Here is a 20,932-nt window from a genome sequence, read left to right as displayed (position 1 = left end):
CTTATATAACTGAACAAAGACACACATATTGGTGATTCTCAGAAGTTTAGTCTCCTCTAGGCACATTTCTTTTGATATCTCCAAATCCATCAGCTTGTTCAAAGTCATTATCTTTAGTTTCCTCAATTACCGCAGGCATAGCAAAAATCTGACAAAAAGAAAGACAAAACATTTGGGAGAAATCACTCTAAACTAGACCTAAATTGTTCCTTCTCTGTATGTTTTCACATTGTAGTTATTGGTTATTGGTGGTTATGCTTTAGTATTTACTTATAGACCATGCTTACATAACCAGTTGATTATTACCTCATTGTTTACGAGATGAAAGGAGACTTCTTATTAAATGATTGATCCCACTAGGTGTACAATTCATATCCACAACACCAATCAGTTTTATGAACTACGGTAAACAAACTAAGGGGTAGAGTTATTGGCTCCTCATAATAACAGATTGGATTCAGAGTGTCATTATGAGATAGAGAATACAGGAGAATCAGTTTCGTTTAGTTATCCAACACTCCACCCTCCACCTTGTCTCTTTAAAACATCCACATGCTTAATTGTCGACTCTGTGAAAAACAAATAAAACTCACCGCGGGGTAAGCCATGCTTGTCACTGCGCGATTGTTTTAATATCTGCGCCTTGCACCGAGGTGCTCGATCAAAAGGGTTGTGTATTGAGGGAGCTGACTTCATCGACTATATGAAGATAGAGTTACATGGAGGAAAAGGGCTGAGTCCCAAATAGCACCCTATCTTTTGAGCGGGACCCATAGGGCTCTGGTCAGTAGTGCACTATATAGGGAACAGGCAGCCATTTGGGACGCATAAAGGCCTTTGAGGTCACAGATTGTTACAGAGGCACAGTTTGTGTTGGTGAACCGGTGCAGTGGTATATGGCGTGCTCGCTGAGTGAAACGAACGACTGACTGACTGTTTAGTGTGTCAGTGGGCCTAATGCGAGCATCAATCAAGGGTACTTTGAGTAATGGTTTGTTATAGCCGCTGTAACAAGTCAATTGATAAGGTGGGACAGCGTGTCAGCTACATAGTCATTTAAGACTGTCACAGCTGGCGGTCAAGGTTCTGGAAACAATGGTTTCTAATTTCAAGGATGTTTGAAGGGGAGCTAGTAGCTAGTATATTATAGGATAAGAGAGATGTTTAAGACGACACAAGGACTCTACCCATAAAGATTGTATGTACGTAGTATGTCCTACTTGACCAAACACATAATGAGATTATACAGTGGGGAAAAAAGTATTTAGTCAGCCACCAATTGTGCAAGTTCTCCCACTTAAAAGGATGAGAGAGGCCTGTAATTTGCATCATAGGTACATGTCAACTATGACAGACAAAATGAGAAAAAAAATATCCAGAACATCACATTGTAGGATTTTTTATGAATTTATTTGCAAATTATGGTGGAAAATAAGTATTTGGTCAATAACAAAAGTTTCTCAATACTTTGTTATATACCCTTTGTTGACAATGACACAGGTCAAACGTTTTTTGTAAGTCTTCACAAGGTTTTCACACACTGTTGCTGGTATTTTGGCCCATTCCTCCATGCAGATCTCCTCTAGAGCAGTGATGTTTTGGGGCTGTCGCTGGGCAACACGGACTTTCAACTCCCTCCAAAGATTTTCTATGGGGTTGAGATCTGGAGACTGGCTAGGCCACTCCAGGACCTTGAAATGCTTCTTACGAAGCCACTCCTTCGTTGCCCGGGCGGTGTGTTTGGGATCATTGTCATTCTGAAAGACCCAGCCACGTTTCATCTTCAATGCCCTTGCTGATGGAAGGAGGTTTTCACTCAAAATCTCACGATACATGGCCCCATTAATTCTTTCCTTTACACGGATCAGTCGTCCTGGTCCCTTTGCAGAAAAACAGCCCCAAAGCATGATGTTTCCACCCCCATGATTCACAGTAGGTATGGTGTTCTTTGGATGCAACTCAGCATTCTTTGTCCTCCAAACACGACAAGTTGAGTTTTTACCAAAAAGTTCTATTTTGGTTTCATCTGACCATATGACATTCTCCCAATCCTCTTCTGGATCATCCAAATGCACTCTAGCAAACTTCAGACGGGCCTGGACATGTACTGGATTAAGCAGGGGGACACGTCTGGCACTGCAGGATTTGAGTCCCTGGCGGCGTAGTGTGTTACTGATGGTAGGCTTTGTTACTTTGGTCCCAGCTCTCTGCAGGTCATTCACTAGGTCCCCCCCGTGTGGTTCTGGGATTTTTGCTCACCGTTCTTGTGATCAATTTGACCCCACGGGGTGAGATCTTGCGTGGAGCCCCAGATCGAGGGAGATTATCAGTGGTCTTGTATGTCTTCCATTTCCTAATAATTGCTCCCACAGTTGATTTCTTCAAACCAAGCTGCTTACCTATTGCAGATTCAGTCTTCCCAGCCTGGTGCAGGTCTACAATTTTGTTTCTGGTGTCCTTCGACAGCTCTTTGGTCTTGGCCATAGTGGAGTTTGGAGTGTGACTGTTTGAGGTTGTGGACAGGAGTCTTTTATACTGATAACAAGTTCAAACAGGTGCCATTAATACAGGTAACGAGTGGAGGACATAGGAGCCTCTTAAAGAAGAAATTACAGGTCTGTGAGAGCCAGAAATCTTGCTTGTTTGTAGGTGACCAAATACTTATTTTCTACCATAATTTGCAAATAAATTCATTAAAAATCCTACAATGTGATTTTCTGGATTTTTTTCCCTCAATTTGTCTGTCATAGTTGACGTGTACCTATGATGAAAATTACAGGCCTCTCTCATATTTTTAAGTGGGAAAACTTGCACAATTGGTGGCTGACTAAATACTTTTTTCCCCCACTGTATATTCTAGTGAGGCAACTTTGAGCAAGGTAACTTTCCTTGTGTAGCCCTACTATATCTATAGCTCAAGAAATATTGGATAAAGGACTGCTGTTACACAGATACTGAACGACTGGTGCTACGATGCAATGAATGCGATGGAGGAGTGGAGTTTTTCCTAGCCAATGTGTTTCTGCTTGTGCTTGCTCTTTGGGGTCTAGACCGGGTCACTGTAAAAGCACTTTGTGACAACTGCTGGTGTGAAAAGGCCATATAAATACATTTGATTGATTGGTTGATTGAGAGGAGGGGTACTCACCTAGTGTGGCATAGTAGAAGGGGAAGTCTCCCAAGTGGGCAGAGTACTGTGGCAGGGTGAAGAGCCCCCCGGGGTGGCTGTTCCACATCAAGGTGCTCCTGGATTCCTGCTGCAGCACCCGGTCCTGGATGATCTGAGGGTAAGAGCGGATGGTTGGAGGTTAAACCAGTCCCTCCAACAAAACGATCATATAGACACTAAACACCAGTCACTCAAAACAGACACTAAGGTTATATTATTAATTAATATATATATATACATCTTTGTATTATACTACAACCCTAATCTAGCGCATCTGATTCTAATAATTAGCTGGTTGATAAGCTGAATCAGGTTAGTTACAACTGGAGTTATAGGAGGGTAGCTCTCCAGGAACAGGGTTGGAGAGCCCTGTAGTAGACTGATCCTGTTTAGTCAACTTTAGATGGCAACAGGGTAATATCAACTGTATTACTTTATTTATATTTGCAACGCTCTAAAATGTTTCAGCCACTTAATACTGTGAGACCTCAAACAGGAGCCACTTACATACATCTGTACTACTATGGACACCACGACAGAACAAACCAGTTATGCTTTAGTGAAACACCAGTCGCTACAATGAGGAGTCCACTCATTTATTCCCCCCACAAATAGACCAGTCACTCACATCCAAACACCAATACTGGACTGGCCATTTTCCCCTGTTGCTTTCTCTGAGTGGGGATGCAATTTGCTGCTGCCGTGTTATTGAGGCCCGCCAGAAAGAGATATTACCACTGTGCCCTTGAGCAAGGGCTAAATTGCTTCCGTAAAACAGACATGTTTGCAGCCGTGTTTTATGGCTCTCTATTGAATCCTACTGTGGCGGACTAGGTGGCAGGGTGACTTGGCCGTTGGTTTGGTAACAATGTGAAAAGTCTTGGTTGGTTTTGGATGGAAAGCGACGGTGGGCGGCTCGAGACGGGAAGTAATAATACCGCTGGAGGGGTTTTTATTTGTTCATTTGGATCCCCATTAGCTTTTGCAGAAGCAGCAGCTACTCTTCCTGGGGTCCACAAAAAACATGACAAGTAACAAAACACTGATAGACAAGGAGAGTCACACAAATGTAAAATACAATGATATACAAACAATACAACAACAAAAGAATACAAACAATACAACAAAAATGTGTGTGTTAGAGTGTGTGTCCCCTCATAGACCCCGCCGTTCCATGAGATGTTGTTTAATCCGTTTTTTAAAGGTAATTTTGCTGTTTGCTTGAGTAATTGGAGAGGGAAGGGAGTTCCATGCGATCATGGCTGTGTACAATAGTGTAATAATATTGACAAAGTGAAAATGTATCTGCGAAGGCGGGGATAAAGAAAAAAAGAAACGAGAGAGGCAGTTTTTCGCTGCTATGGCTCCTCAGGGCAGTCAATAACCATTTGCCTCAGCCCAACAGATTAACTTGGAATCCTTTAGCCTCTCAATAAAATGCAGTCACCACCTTAAAACTGGGGCCTTAAGACCTTATGAGGGGCTATTTTTCTTGCATGGCTGAAATCCTTCCCCTGGAGCGTCATGGCCGAGCATGATGGACGACTCAATCTAGCCTCCCAACAGCTACAATCAGCCAATTAGGAGGATGATACATAAATCCACTCTCTTTTGGAAACACACGGCGGGAACAGGGAAGGCTCCATTGGCTTTGTGATTGGTCAAAACAACCTCAACGTCCTGACAGGAAACGCAACGTGATTGGCTGGGCTTGTTCTCTCTCTTGTTTACTCGCTCGCCAAATGAGCCGCCCGCCACACACAGACGCTGGTTTGTGCAAGTGTGTGAAGTCGGGAGAGGATGACACAGGGAGTGAGTGTGTGTGAGGAGATTAAATCTGTCGAGAGAGATGGGTGTGTTTGTGTGTGTGTGTGTGTGTGTGTGTGTGTATCGGCCTAGATCTGCAGTTGAGAGAGCGAGACACCGCCGAATGAATAAACCATGGCGCTCGTTATCTCGGGGCTGCCAAGGCAATGCCATTTACATGTCACACACCCCCCCCACCAAATCTCTCTTACCCGTTTAGCCCTCGTTTCTTTCTTGAACACATTCTCCACATAAACAACAACACGGCTAAGTCACCAGGCTGTGCCGTGTTACAATCCCCCCACTCCCCCTCAGCACAGAGTGACATATCAGCGGGGTTATGCCTGGGTGCCACCGTCAAACAGCCGGGGCCCAGACACAGAGAGATATGGAGACACGTGTGTGTGTGTGTGAGATAGCAGCGAGCCCAGGTTGAGACTAGTTGAGAAAAAAGTGATTGGCGAGACAGACTAGAGATATCCATCAGGTTGGTGGGAGGCTAGCATGAATCCCCAGATTGGAGATATGGATGAGATTGTGGGGCAGGAGGTTGGTTTAGATACATTTGAGATTGGTGCAATGCTATCGCGTACACTGTGCCCTATGAGCGTTGAAAAGACATTAGGGCTGTCCCCGACTAAAAAAAATATTGGGTCAGCCAAGAGTCGTCTGTTCTTTCGACCAATCGATTGGTCGAAATTTTAAAAGGTGTATTTTTTCATATATAGAGACTCATCCTATGTGTTTTAATCAAATCAGCTATATGCACTGAGCTTGTCTGATGCTTTCAGCTCACTGAAATAATTAGGACACACAAATGACTAGAGGGAATCCGACCGCAATTGATTTGATTGTGCCAGGCCGGGCTCAGACTTGCTGCGCTGTTTTAAAAACAAATGACAGCGAGTGACTGTGTGACTAGCACCCGTTGTCTCTCTCCTCCCTGCTGCAGCGATCACTACAGGACATCAAGTGTTTCTTGTGCTTTCCGTGTTACTGAAGCTGCTACATAATTACAGCCATTTCTGACTGAAAAGTTATCTTACTGAAATCCCTAATTTGTTTAGGAAAAACATTCCCTATTCCCCCTTGCTCGCTTTACATGACACATGTATGCATTGCATGCACGTGACCAATAGGGCCTGACATATAGCATATCTTAATCATATCAATAAACTGTTTATAACAAACTCCGAACACCGTAACAGCAAAATGGATGCAGAGGACGTGACAGATCGAAACGGGGGAATGTTTACTGGTTGCTCAGGAGGTAAACGGGAAGTCAGATTGTGGAATAAATTTGACTAGTTGTGGAAAATACTGGAGATAAAAAAAAGAAGGTAAAGCGCAAGCGCTGCGTGCATATTATATATGCTAAACAGGTGCTGTAATATTACAATATAATTGTTGTGACCTTTTGGAAAATGTAAACTAAATAAATTAAAAATGATAAATAATTGTTTTGTTAAGCCTTTATTACAGCAAAGACTAAATACAGTAGGATTCATTCGTGAATGCAATTTCCGAAATGAAACGGTTTATTTATTGTTTACGCTAATTATTCAAGGGTCGCTTTGTTATATTATTATTTTACTAAAATGCTTGATTGCATTTCAAATCATGAATGACTCGTATGCTGTGTGATGACATGAACGAATGAATGACTGATAAAGTAGCCTATATAAGTATTGAAATATAGGCCTAAGTAAATTACGGTATTAAGACTAAACAGCATGCGCTCTTAGGCCTACAGCTCGATGGTGGTTATACAACGCTGCTATACTAAGCCTACTAATGATAATGACATTACTTATTATTATAATGATGATCTTAATAATAATAATAGTAATAATAACAATAAGAAGGAGATCAAGAAAAAGGAGGGTTTTTATTATTATAAATAATATAAACAGTGTAAACACTAAATAAATTATAAATAATACCAGAGGCTGTTACTAAACACCTCCCTCTGCAATTGGATCCTGGACTTCCTGACGGGCCGCCCCCAGGTGGTAAGGGTAGGCAACAACACATCTGCCACGCTGATCCTCAACACAGGGGCCCCTCAGGGTGCGTGCTTAGTCCCCTCCCGTACTCCCTGTTCACCCACGACTGCATGGCCAGGCACGACTCCAACACCATCATTAAGTTTGCTGATGTCACAACGGTGGTAGGCCTGATCACCGACAACGATGAGACAGCCTATAGGGAGTTGGTCAGAGACCTGGCAGTGTGGTGCCAGGATAACAACCTCTCCCTCAATGTGAGCAAGACAAAGGAGATGATCGTGGACTACAGGAAAAGGAGGGCCGAACACGCCCCCATTCACATTGACGGGGCTGTAGTGGAGCGGCTCGAGAGTTTCAAGTTCCTTGGTGTCCACATCACCAACAAACTATCATGGTTCAAATGGAATCTACTAATATGAAGGGGTGTCCACATACATTTGTATATATAGTTTATATCTACAGAAATAAGACAGATCCTGCTTCTGTTGCCTGTTTGAGTGTTTGTTTAATCAAATAAACATTTTCACATGCACCGAATACAAGCCCTTAACCAACAATGCAGTTTTAAGAAAATAGAGTTAAGAAAAGATTTACTAAATAAACTGTAGAACATTTTGAGAATCTGAGGGGGAAAAGGCGTTGTCGTGCCCTCTTCACAACTTTCTTGGTGTGTTTGAACCATGATAGTTTGTTGGTGATGTGGACACCAAGGAACTTGAAACTCTCGACCCGCTCCACTACAGCCCCGTCAATGTGAATGGGGGCGTGTTCGGCCCTCCTTTTCCTGTAGTCCACGATCATCTCCTTTGTCTTGGTCACGTTGAGGGAGAGGTTGTTATCCTGGCACCACATGGCCAGGTCTCTGACCTCCACCCTATAAGCTGTCTCATCGTTGTCGGTGATCAGGCCTACCACTGTTGTGTCGTCGGCAAACTTAATGATGGTGTTGGAGTCGTGCCTGGCCATGCAGTCATAGGTGAATAGGGAGTACAGGAGGGGACTGAGCACGCACCCCTGAGGGGCCCCCGTGTTGAGGATCAGTGTGGCAGATGTGTTGTTACCTACCCTTACCACCTGGGGGCGGCCCGTCAGGAAGTCCAGGATCCAATTACAGAGGGAGGTGTTTAGTCCCAGGATCCTTAGCTTAGTGATGAGCTTTGAGGGCACTATGGTGTTGAATGCTGAGCTGTAGTCAATGAATAGCATTCTCACGTAGGTGTTCCTCTTGTCCAGGTGGGAAAGGGCAGTGTGGAGTGCAATAGAGATTGCATCATCTGTGGATCTGTTGGGGCGGTATGCAAATTGGAGTGGGTCTAGGGTTTCTGGGATAATGGTGTTGATGTGAGCCATGACCAGCCTTTCAAAGCACTTCATGGCTACAGACGTCAGTGCTACGGGTCGGTAGTCATTTAGGCAGGTTATCTTAGTGTCCTTGGGCACGGGGACTATGGTGGTCTGCTTGAAACATGTTGGTATTACAGACTCAGTCAGGGACATGTTGAAAATGTCAGTGAAGACACTTGCCAGTTGGTCAGCACATGCTCGGAGTACACGTCCTGGTAATCCGTCTGGCCCTGCGGCCTTGTGAATGTTGACCTGCTTAAAAGTCTTACTCACATCGGCTACGGAGAGCGTGATCATATAGTCATCCGGAACAGCTGGTGCTCTCATGCATGCTTCAGTGTTGCTTGCCTCGAAGCGAGCATAGAAGTGGTTTAGCTCGTCTGGAAGTCTTGTGTCACTGGGCAGCTTGCGGCTGTGCTTCCCTTTGTAGTCTGTAATAGTTTTCAAGCCCTGCCACACCCGACGAGCGTCAGAGCTGGTGTAGTACGATTCAATCTTAGTCCTGTATTGACTCTTTGGCTGTTTGATGGTTTGTCGGAGGGCATAGCGGGATTTCTTATAAGCGTCCGGGTTAGAGTCCCGCTCCTTGAAAGCGGCAGCTCTACCCTTTAGCTCAGTGCGGATGTTTCCTGTAATCCATGGCTTCTGGTTGGGGTATGTACGTACGGTCACTGTGGGGACGACATCATCAATGCACTTATTGATGAAGCCAGTGACTGATGTGGTGTACTCCTCAATGCTATCTGAAGAATCCCGGAACATGTTCCAGTCTGTGCTAGCAAAACAGTCCTGTAGCTTAGCATCTGTGTCATCTGACCACTTTTTTATTAACCGAGTCACTGGTGCTTCCTGCTTTAGTTTTCGCTTATAAGCAGGAATCAGGAGGATAGAGTTATGGTCAGATTTGCCAAATGGAGGGCGAGGGAGAGCTTGTATGCGTCTCTGTGTGTGGAGTAAAGGTGGTGTAGAGTTTTTTTCCCTCTGGTTGCACATTTAACATGCTGGTAGAAATTAGGTAGAACGGATTTAAGTTTCCCTGCATTAAAGTCCCCGGCCACTAGGAGCACTGCCTCTGGATGAGCGTTTTCCTGTTGACTTATGGCCTTATACAGCTCATTCAGTGCAATCTTAATGCCAGCATTGGTTTGTGGTGGTAAATAGACAGCTATGAAAAATATAGATGAAAACTCTCTTGGTAAATAGAGTATCTTATGATAAGCTGTAGACCACACTACCTCAGGCGAGCAAAACCTCGAGACTTCCTTAGTATTTGATTTTGTGCACCAGCTGTTGTTTACAAATATACACAGACCGCCACACCCCTTGTCTTACCGGAGTCAGCCGTTCTATCCTGCCGATGTAGCGTATAGCCCACTAGCTGTATGTTGTCCATGTCGTCGTTCAGCCACGACTCGGTGAAACATAAGATATTACGTTTTTTAATGTGCCGTTGGTAGGATAACCGTAATCTTAGGTCATCCAATTTATTCTCAAATGATTGAAGATTGGCTAATAGGATTGATGGGAGAGGCAGTTTACTCGCTCGCCTTCGGATCCTTACAAGGCACCCCGACCTACGTCCACGATATCTCCGTCACTTCCTCATGCGAATGACGGGGATTTGGGCCTTGTCGGGTGTCTGTAGGATATCCTTTGCGGCCTCCTCGTTGAAGAAAAAATCTTAGTCCAATACGAGGTGAGTAATCGCTGTCCTGATATCCAGAAGCTCTTTTTGGTTATAAGAGACGATGGTAGAAACATTATGTACAAAATAAATTACAAATAACGCGGAAAAACACACATAATAGTACAATTGGTTAGAGGGCTGTAAAACGGCAGCCATCTTCTCCGGCGCCATTCTTATATGCTTATATAGATCACCATGCGCAATGCCAAGCGTCGGGTGGAGTGGTGTAAAGCTCGCTGCCATTGGACTCTGGAGCAGTGGAAACACGTTCTCTGTTGTGATGAATCACACTTCACCATCTGGCAGTCCAACAGACGAATCAGGGTTTGGCGGATGCCAGACGAATGCTACCTGCCCCAATGCATAGTGGCAACTGTAAAGTTTGGTGGAGGAGGAATAATGGTCTGTGGCTGTTTTTCATGGGTCGGGCTAGGCCCCTTAGTTCCAGTGAAGGGAAATCTTAATGTTACAGCATACAATGACATTCTAGACGATTCTGTGCTTCCAACTTTGTGGCAACAGTTTGGGGAAGGCCCTTTCCTGTTTCAGCATGAGAACGCCCCCATGCACAAAGCAAGGTCCACACAGAAATGGTTTGTCGAGATCGGGGTGGGAGAACTTGACGAGCCTGCACAGAGCCCTGACCTCAACCCCATCGAACACCTTTGGGATGAAATGGAACGCCGACTGCGAGCCAGGCCTTATCACCCAACATCAGTGCCCAACCTCACTAATGCTCATGGCATTAGTGTTCCAACATCTAGTGGAAAGCCTTCCCAGAAGAGTGGAGGCTGTTATAGCAGCAAAGGAGGGACCAACTCCATATTAATGCCCATGATTTTGGAATAAGATGTTTGACGAGCATGTGTCCACATACTTTTGGTCATGTTAGGCTATTGATTATAGACCTAATTAAGTTGAGGTTTCCTCTCTCCTCACTTTTCTTAGACAAATAAGTCATGGGCTGTTTTCTCATCTCCTCATTCTGCTGCTGCCTCCGCCGCATTGTTCTCAACACCAATATGCTGGTTAACTGTGCCATTATGCACATAGCAACATGATCTAGAAAAAGGCAGCAGTTAAACAGCGCACTGATGTTTTGCAGAACCGCGGACAGCGACCACTATCCAATGCTGGAGAAAGCCCATTTGTTATAAAATCATATTATTTTGTATTAGCGTTGCACCATTGATCTTACGTAATATAACCATATACAATTTCAGAAGCACGTCTTAGAGTGATGGACTGTGTCATACCCACGGCCTCCACAATGGATTAGCCCACTCAGACAGGCGCGAATCAGACAGGTGTCTTGTACACCACTGCTTGACTAAAGAAATCTCGGACAACCAACAGCCTATATCGACCAAACAATCGACCAGTCGACTAAATGGGGTCAGCCCTAAAAGACATTGAAAATATTATTTATTTTTGTGCTCATAGAGTGATGAGGGGGATCCATTTGCAACCATAGTGTGAGGGGTCTGTGTGCAAGGCTGGCTGGTGTAAGGTCAGTCTAGCATGAGACGGAGACGTGGGAATAAACAGAGAGATTGCAGTGAGGCTAGTGTGATATTGGAACTCTGGAAGAGAGAGCAATTGATAGCCGAGGTGACGGAGAAAGAAAGCAGGGCTTGACATTCACTTTACTTGTCCGAAAGCTCAAGTCACTTGTCCGTCCGTCCCCCCCTACCCCCCAAAAATGGTCTGTAACACCATGGGTCAAAAAGATGACAGAAAATTGTCTTGTATGATGCAAGGAACCACTTAACCATTATCACTGGTATTGACAATGGAAGGCTCCTGGTCTCTAATCCCATGTACTAGATCTCCTGCCGTTGTGGCCTTAAGCAAGGCACTCCACAAAGTAAAATACTGCACTGATAGGCTACTGTATAAAACGTGGTCCATCAACCCTCCATCTGGAGAGCTACTGGGTTTGCAGGTTTTTTATCGAACCCTGCTCAAAACACACCCAGTCAGCTCATCAAGGTCCTGTTGAGCAGCTGATTTTTTAAAATGTGGTTTGTTTGAGCAGGGCTGGAGCAAAAGCCTGCACACCCAGTAGCTCTCCTGGAGGATGGTTGGCCAACCTGCAACATTACAATTATAACCAAATACTTTGTCTAGAAAATAATTCCCTCATTCAATGAACCAGGGGTCAAATGGCTAAGGTGGGCAAGGTAGCTATCTAGGATGTTTATCTATTTGTAAGGTTAAAATATTCAGTGTTCAGGGGAGATCTTGACAGCATAGGAGTTACTTGTCAATTAGGCTATTCTAAGAATATTTTTTAACTGTCAGAATTACATGGCAAGTATTGAATAGAGGAGAATCCTAGCCAATTTTGAGCACTTGAGAGACGGTTTTACAACTGGAGTATGCAGCATTGGTTTCATAAACTGCGTGTCAGCCATTTGCGGTTAAACACGAGTGCTGGTGGAAAGTTATTTTAGGACAATGACAATGCATGCTAATAAATACTTAATTAACGAGATAACCAGCCAAACGACACAATATGTCTAGTTAGTCTGTTGTATATCATTATTTTACTTGCTGCGCAAATCTCTCTCTCCTCTCCCTCCCCAGCAATGGCCCACAAGCATGTTATGCACACACCATGATTTTTACTGCTGACCCAAAATGTGCTGTAACTGGGCAAGTAACTCACTAGCAATTATTTTCAACAAATTAGCAAATGCGGCTCGCTTTGATCTTAAAAACGCATCTCGCAACTGCATGGTTGAAAGACTGCTCGTGCCTGTCAATGCAGGTCTACAATAATTATACTCTGATGCGCTCTGCAGAGACTGGGAGGACAGTGAGCAAAACATCGCATCCAGAGGATACTTTGAACCAATTCTGATCGGAGTAGTCCATATTGTCATTTCTGCACAATTGTTTTTACTTGCAATGGGCAAGTGTTAATGTCAAGTCCTGGAAAGTGTGTGTGGGGGGGGGGGGGGGTCTCTGTGTGTGTGAACATGTATGTATGTACACTACCGTTCAAAAGTTTGGGGTCACTTAGAAATGTCCTCGTTTTCCATGAAAACATACATGAAATGAGTATGAATAGGAAATATAGCAAAATGCATAGGAAATGTAGTCATTGACAATGTTAGAAATAATGATTTTTAATTGAAATAATAATTGTGTCCTTCAAACTTTGCTTTCGTCAAAGAATCCTCCATTTGCAGCAATTACAGCCTTGCAGTCATTTGGCATTCTAGTTGTCAATTTGTTGAGGTAATCTGAATAAATTTCACCCCATGCTTCCTGAAGCACCTCCCACAAGTTGGATTGGCTTGATGGGCACTTCTTACGTACCATACGGTCAAGCTCCTCCCACAACAGCTCAATAGGGTTGAGATCTGGTGACTGTGCTGGCCACTCCATTATAGACAGAATACCAGTTGACTGCTTCTTCCCTAAATAGTTATTGCATAGTTTGGAGCTGTGCTTTGGGTCATTGTCCTGTTGTAGGAGGAAAATGGCTCCAATCAAGAGCTGTCCACAGGGTATGGCATGGCGTTGCAAAATGGAGTGATACCTTTTACCCTGTACAAATCTCCCACTTTACCACTACCAAAGCACCCCCAGACCATCACATTGCCTCCACCATGCTTGACAGATGGCATCAAGCATTCCTCCAGCATCATTTCATTTGGTCTGCATCTCACAAATGTTCTTCTTTGTGGTCCGAACACCTCAAACTTCGATTCGTCTGTCCATAACACTTTTTTCCAATCTTCCTCTGTCCAGTGTCTGTGTTCTTTTGCCCATCTTAATCTTTTCTTTTTATTGGCCAGTCTGAGATGTGGCTTTTTCTTTGCAACTCTGCCTAGAAGGTCAGCATCACGGAGTCGCCTCTTCACTGTTGACGTTGAGACTGGTGTTTTGCAGGTACTTAATGAAGCTGCCAGTTGAGGATCTGTGTGGCGTCTGTTTCTCAAACTAGACACTAATGTATTTGTCCTCTTGCTCAGTTGTGCACCGGGGCTTCCCACTCCTCTTTCTATTTTTGTTAGAGCCAGTTTGCGCTGTTCTTTGAAGGGAGTAGTACAGTCGTGGTAAAAAGTTTTGAGAATGACACAAGTATTGGTCTTCACAAAGTTCGCTGCTTCAGTGTTATGAGATATTTTTGTCAGATGTTACTATGGTATACTGAAGTATAATTACAAGCATTCCATAAGTGTCAAAGGCTTTTTATTGACAATTACATTTAGTTTATGCAAAGAGTCAATATTTGCAGTGTTGACCATTCTTTTTCAAGACCTCTGCAATCCGCCCTGGCATGCTGTCAATTAACTTCTGGGCCACATCCTGACTGATGGCAGCCCATTCTTGCATAATCAATGCATGGAGTTTGTCAGAATTTGTGGGTTTTTGTTTGTCCACCCGCCTCTTGAGGATCGACCACAAGTTCTCAATGGGATTAGGGTCTGGGGAGTTTCCTGGCCATGGACCCAAAATGTCAATGTTTTGTTCCCCGAGCCACTTAGTTATCACTTTTGCCTTATGGCAAAGTGCTCCATCATGCTGGAAAAGGCATTGGTCATCACCAAACTGTTCTTGGATGGTTGGGAGAAGTTGCTCTCGGAGGATGTGTTGGTACCATTCTTTATTCATGGCTGTGTTCTTAGGCAAAATTGTGAGTGAGCCCACTCCCTTGGCTAAGAAGCAACCCACATATGAATGGTCTCAGGATGCTTTACTGTTGGCATGACACAGGACTGATGGTAGCGCTCACCTTGTCTTCTAGGGACAAGGTGTTTTCCGGATGCCCCAAACAATCGGAAAGGGGATTCATCAGAGAAAATGACTTTACCCCAGTCCTCAGCAGTCCAATCCCTGTACATTTTGCAGAATATCAGTCTGTCCCTGATGTTTTTCCTGGAGAGAAGTGGCTTCTTTGCTGCCCTTCTTGACACCAGGCGATCCTCCAAAAGTCTTCGCCTCACTGTGCGTGCAGATGCACTCGCACGTGCCTGCTGCCATTCCTGAGCAAGCTCTGCACTGGTGGTGCCCCGATCCCGCAGCTGAATCAACTTTAGGAGACGGTCCTGGCGCTTGCTGGACTTTTTTGGACGCCCTGACGCCTTCTTCACAACAATTGAACCTCTCTCCTTGAAGTTCTTGAAGATCCGATAAATGATTGATTAAGGGGCAATCTTACTAGCAGCAATATACTTGCCTGTGAAGCCCTTTTTGTGCAAAGCAATGATGACGGCATGTGTTTTCTTGCAGGTAACCATGGTTAACAGATGAAGAACAATGATTTCAAGCACCACCCTCCTTTTAAAGCTTCCAGTCTGTTATTCTAACTCAATTAGCATGACAGAGTGATCTCCAGCCTTGTCTTCGTCAACACTCACCTGTGTTAACGAGAGAATCACTGACATGATGTCAGCTGGTCCTTTTGTGGCAGGGCTGAAATGCAGTGGACATTTTTTGGGGGGATTAAGTTCATTTTCATGGCAAAGAGGGACTTTGCAATTAATTGCAATTCATCTGATCACTCTTCATAACATTATGGAGTATATGCAAATTGCATCATCAAAACTGAGGCAGCAGACTTTGTGGAAATTAGTATTTGTGTCATTCTAAAAACTTTTGACCACGACTGTACACAGCGTTGTATGAGATCTTCAGTTTCTTGGCAATTTCTCGCATGGAATAGCCTTCATTTCTCAGAACAAGAATAGACTGACGAGTTTCAGAAGAAAGTTATTTGTTTCTGGCCATTTTGAGCCTGTAATCGAACCCACAATTGCTGATGCTCCAGATACTCAACTAGTCTCAAGAAGGCCAGTTTTATTGCTTTTTTAATCAGCACAACCGTTTTCAGCTGCGCTAACATAATTGCAAAATAGTTTTCTAATGATCAATTAGCCTTTTAAAATGATGAACTTGGATTAGCAAACACAACGTGCCATTGGAACACAGGACTGATGGTTGCTGATAATGGGCCTCTGTACGCCTATGTAGATATTCCATAAAAAATCTGCCGTTTCCAGATACAATAGCCATTTACAACATTAACAATGTCTACACTGTATTTCTGATCAATTTGATGTTACTTAAAGGGACAAAAAAAAAAGTTTTTCTTTCGAAAACAAGGACATTTCTAAGTGACCCCAAACTTTTGAATGGTAGCGTGTGTATGTGTGTGTGTGTCTGTGTACGTATCTATCTATCTATCTATCTATCTATAGTGGGGGAAAAAAGTATTTAGTCAGCCACCAATTGTGCAAGTTCTCCCACTTAAAAAGATGAGAGGCCTGTAATTTTCATCATAGGTACACGTCAACTATGACAGACAAAATGAGGGAAAGAAATCCAGAAAATCACATTGTAGGATTTTTAATGAATTTATTTGCAAATTATGGTGGAAAATAAGTATTTGGTCAATAACAAAAGTTTCTCAATACTTTGTTATATACCCTTTTCTCAATACTTTGTTATATACCCTTTGTTGGCAATGACACAGGTCAAACGTTTTCTGTAAGTCTTCACAAGGTTTTCACACACTGTTGCTGGTATTTTGGCCCATTCCTCCATGCAGATCTCCTCTAGAGCAGTGATGTTTTGGGGCTGTCGCTGGGCAACACGGACTTTCAACTCCCTCCAAAGATTTTCTATGGGGTTGAGATCTGGACACTGGCTAGGCCACTCCAGGACCTTGAAATGCTTCTTACGAAGCCACTCCTTCGTTGCCCGGGCGGTGTGTTTGGGATCATTGTCATGCTGAAAGACCCAGCCACGTTTCATCTTCAATGCCGTTGCTGATGGAAGGAGGTTTTCACTCAAAATCTCACGATACATGGCCCAATTCATTCTTTCCTTTACACGGATCAGTCGTCCTGGTCCCTTTGCAGAAAAACAGCCCCAAAGCATGATGTTTCCACCCCCATGCTTCACAGTAGGTATGGTGTTCTTTGGATGCAACTCAGCATTCTTTGTCCTCCAAACACGACGAGTTGAGTTTTTACCAAAAAAGTTCTATTTTGGTTTCATCTGACCATATGACATTCTCCCAATCCTCTTCTGGATCATCCAAATGCACTCTAGCAAACTTCAGACGGGCCTGGACATGTACTGGCTTAAGCAGGGGGACACGTCTGGCACTGCAGGATTTGAGTCCCTGGCGGCGTAGTGTGTTACTGATGGTAGGCTTTGTTACTTTGGTCCCAGCTCTCTGCAGGTCATTCACTAGGTCCCCCCGTGTGGTTCTGGGATTTTTGCTCACCGTTCTTGTGATCATTTTGACCCCACAGGGTGAGATCTTGCGTGGAGCCCCAGATCGAGGGAGATTATCAGTGGTCTTGTATGTCTTCCATTTCCTAATAATTGCTCCCACAGTTGATTTCTTAAAACCAAGCTGCTTACCTATTGCAGATTCAGTCTTCCCAGCCTGGTGCAGGTCTACAATTTTATCCCTGATGTCCTTAAACAGCTCTCTGGTCTTGGCCATTGTGGAGAGGTTGGAGTCTGTTTGATTGAGTGTGTGGACAGGTGTCTTTTATACTGATAACAAGTTCAAACAGGTGCCATTAATACAGATAACGAGTGGAGGACAGAGGAGCCTCTTAAAGATGAAGTTACAGGTCTGTGAGAGCCAGAATTCTTGCTTGTTTGTAGGTGACCAAATACTTATTTTCCACCATAATTTGCAAATAAATTCATTAAAAATCCTAAAATGTGATTTTCTGGATTTGTTTCTGCTCAATTTGTCTGTCATAGTTGACGTGTACCTATGATGAAAATTACAGGCCTCTCTCATCTTTTTAAGTGGGAGAACTTGCACAATTGGTTGCTGACTAAATACTTTTTTCCCCCACTGTATCTATTACATTTACATTTTGCAGAATCTATCTATCTATCTATATATATATATATATATATATATATACACACACACACACACACATATATACACACACATACATACACATACATACACACACAGTGGGGAGAACAAGTATTTGATACACTGCCGATTTTGCAGGTTTTCCTACTTACAAAGCATGTAGAGGTCTGTAATTTTTATCATAGGTACACTTCAACTGTGAAAAGATCCAGAAAATCACATTGTATGATTTTTAATGAATTGATTTGCATTTTATTGCATGACATAAGTATTTGATCACCTACCAACCAGTAAGATTTCCGGCTCTCACAGACCTGTTCGTTTTTCTTTAAGAAGCCTTCCTGTTCTCCACTCATTACCTGTATTAACTGCACCTGTTTGAACTCGTTACCTGTATAAAAGACACCTGTCCACACACTCAATCAAACAGACTCCAACCTCTCCACAATGGCCAAGACCAGAGAGCTGTTTAAGGACATCAGGGATAAAATTGTAGACCTGCACAAGGCTGGGATGGGCTACAGGACAATAGGCAAGCAGCTTGGTGAGAAGGCAACAACTGTTGGCACAATTATTAGAAAATGGAAGAAGTTCAAGATGACGGTCAATCACCCTCGGTCTGGGGGCTCCATGCAAGATCTCACCTCGTGGGGCATCAATGATCATGAGGAAGGTGAGGGATCAGCCCAGAACTACACGGCAGGACCTGGTCAATGACCTGAAGAGAGCTGGGACCACAGTCTCAAAGAAAACCATTAGTAACACACTACGCCGTCATGGATTAAAATCCTGCAGCGCATGCAAGGTCCCCCTGCTCAAGCCAGCGCATGTCCAGGCCCGTCTGAAGTTTGCCAATGACCATCTGGATGATCCAGAGGAGGAATGGGAGAAGGTCATGTGGTCTGATGAGACAAAAATATAGCTTTTTGGTCTAAACTCCACTCGCCGTGTTTGGAGGAAGAAGAAGGGTGAGTACAACCCAAAGAACACCATCCCAACCGTGAAACATGGAGGTGGAAACATCATTCTTTCGGGATGCTTTTCTGCAAAGGGGACAGGACGACTGCACCGTATTGAGGGGAGGATGGATGGGGCCATGTATCGCGAGATCTTGGCCAACAACCTCCTTCCCTCAGTAAGAGCATTGAAGATGGGTCGTGGCTGGGTCTTCCAGCATGACAACGACCCAAAACACACAGCCAGGGCAACTAAGGAGTGGCTCCGTAAGAAGCATCTCAAGGTCCTGGAGTGGCCTAGCCAGTCTCCAGACCTGAACCCAATAGAAAATCTTTGGAGGGAGCTGAAAGTCCGTATTGCCCAGCGACAGCCCCGAAACCTGAAGGATCTGGAGAAGGTCTGTATGGAGGAGTGGGCCAAAATCCCTGCTGCAGTGTGTGCAAACCTGGTCAAGACCTACAGGAAACGTATGATCTCTGTAACAAATACAAAGGTTTCTGTACCAAATATTAAGTTCTGCTTTTCTGATGTATCAAATACTTATGTCATGCAATAAAATGCAAATTAATTACTTAAAAATCATACAATGTGATTTTCTGGATTTTTGTTTTAGATTCCGTCTCTCACAGTTGAAGTGTACCTATGATAAAAATTACAGACCTCTACATGCTTTGTAAGTAGGAAAACCTGCAAAATTGGCAGTGTATCAAATACTTGTTCTCCCCACTGTATATAAGCCTCCTGTAGCTCAGTTGGTAGAGCATGGCGCTTGCAACGCCAGGGTTGTGGGTTCGATTCCCACGGGGGGCCAGTATGAAAAAAAAAAATGATGCACTCACTAACTGTAAGTCGCTCTGGATAAGAGCGTCTGCTAAATAACAAATGTAAAAAAATATATATATATATATGTAATTTGCTAAACAGGTTGGGCTCAAAACAGGTAGGGCTCTGCCCCGACATTATACATTGGGTTAGGGCCGGGTAGGGTCTTTAATTATTTTTTTTTATCAATAACTAGGGTACGGTAGGGCTCGGGTATCACTAAATTGATCAATACATTTTTAAACTGAGCCATTTGCTTGTGCTCTGCTGCACAGTACATATCATGGCGTCAGAAGTGCTTCCACCTTGTCAAATACAAGACAAGAACATTGTCCGAGTCCACATTTACCAAAAATAATCAAGTTCCTTGAGGTTAGAGTGACGAAAATTAGTTAGTGTACAGCTAACTGCTCTGTCTCGTCATTGAGCAGAACAGCAAGCAGAGGCATTGCTATGGATATTCAGACAAGCAGAGCCATGCACAGAGCGCATGCAGCAGCACGAGCTGCGCAGGGAGCGAGAGACAGACCAACGAGCAGCTAATCATACTAACGGAGGAAGTTATTTCTGATTTCAGATAGGGTAGGACCTTAAATCTGGTCGAAGCAATAGGGCCTGGGTAGGGCCTGAATGTCGAAGGCACGGGTACGGCTTGGGCTTAACATTCATGCCCTTGCAGGGCTCTACCTCACAATACGATATTATCACGCTACTTAGGTGCCGATACGATATGTATTGCGGGTCTCACAATTCTGTGTATTGTGATTCAATACTGTGATTTTATTGCGATTCGATGTTCCAAACTAATTGCTCACCATATTTCTGCTACAGAGGGACAAGAGAGAGCCATGTGAAGATGAGTTATCAGTCATGGACATAAAAGTACTGAAAGCAAATTGGCTCCCTATTTAAAAAGAAGATGGAGAACAAGCTATGAAGGAAAAATACTGGACTTTTGCTGCAGGTACAGCCAAATAGTGCAAAAATAATATTGCGATATTGAAAAAATTATACGATACCATATATTATCAAAAATAATATTCCGATATGTAACTGTATCGATTTTTTCCCACCATCACTAATATACATACGTACATACACTACCGTTCAAAAGTTTGGGGTCACTTAGAAATGTCCTTGTTTTTGAAAGAAAAGCAAAAAATTTTGTCCATTAAAATATAAAATTGATCATAAATACAGTATAGACATTGTTAATGTTGTAAATGGCTATTGTAGCTGGAAACGGCTGATTTTTAATGGAATATCTA

At 43.6% G+C, this 20,932-nt stretch overlaps 1 protein-coding gene across 1 annotated transcript in view; it reads right to left on the bottom strand.

Moving 5' to 3' along the window:
• The window catches only part of LOC121571473 (exostosin-1b), a 132,371-nt gene that overhangs the window by 29,990 nt on the left and 81,449 nt on the right, over positions 1 to 20,932 (bottom strand). The window contains exon 5 of the mRNA XM_041882954.2: positions 3,149 to 3,281. Coding sequence (XP_041738888.1) covers positions 3,149 to 3,281 — 133 coding nt within the window. The remainder of the gene's footprint in view (positions 1 to 3,148; positions 3,282 to 20,932) is intronic.

This window comes from Coregonus clupeaformis, chromosome 8 (genome assembly GCF_020615455.1).
Source record: "Coregonus clupeaformis isolate EN_2021a chromosome 8, ASM2061545v1, whole genome shotgun sequence".
Taxonomy (NCBI): domain Eukaryota; kingdom Metazoa; phylum Chordata; class Actinopteri; order Salmoniformes; family Salmonidae; genus Coregonus; species Coregonus clupeaformis.
This window is presented reverse-complemented; position numbering and strand designations above follow the sequence as displayed.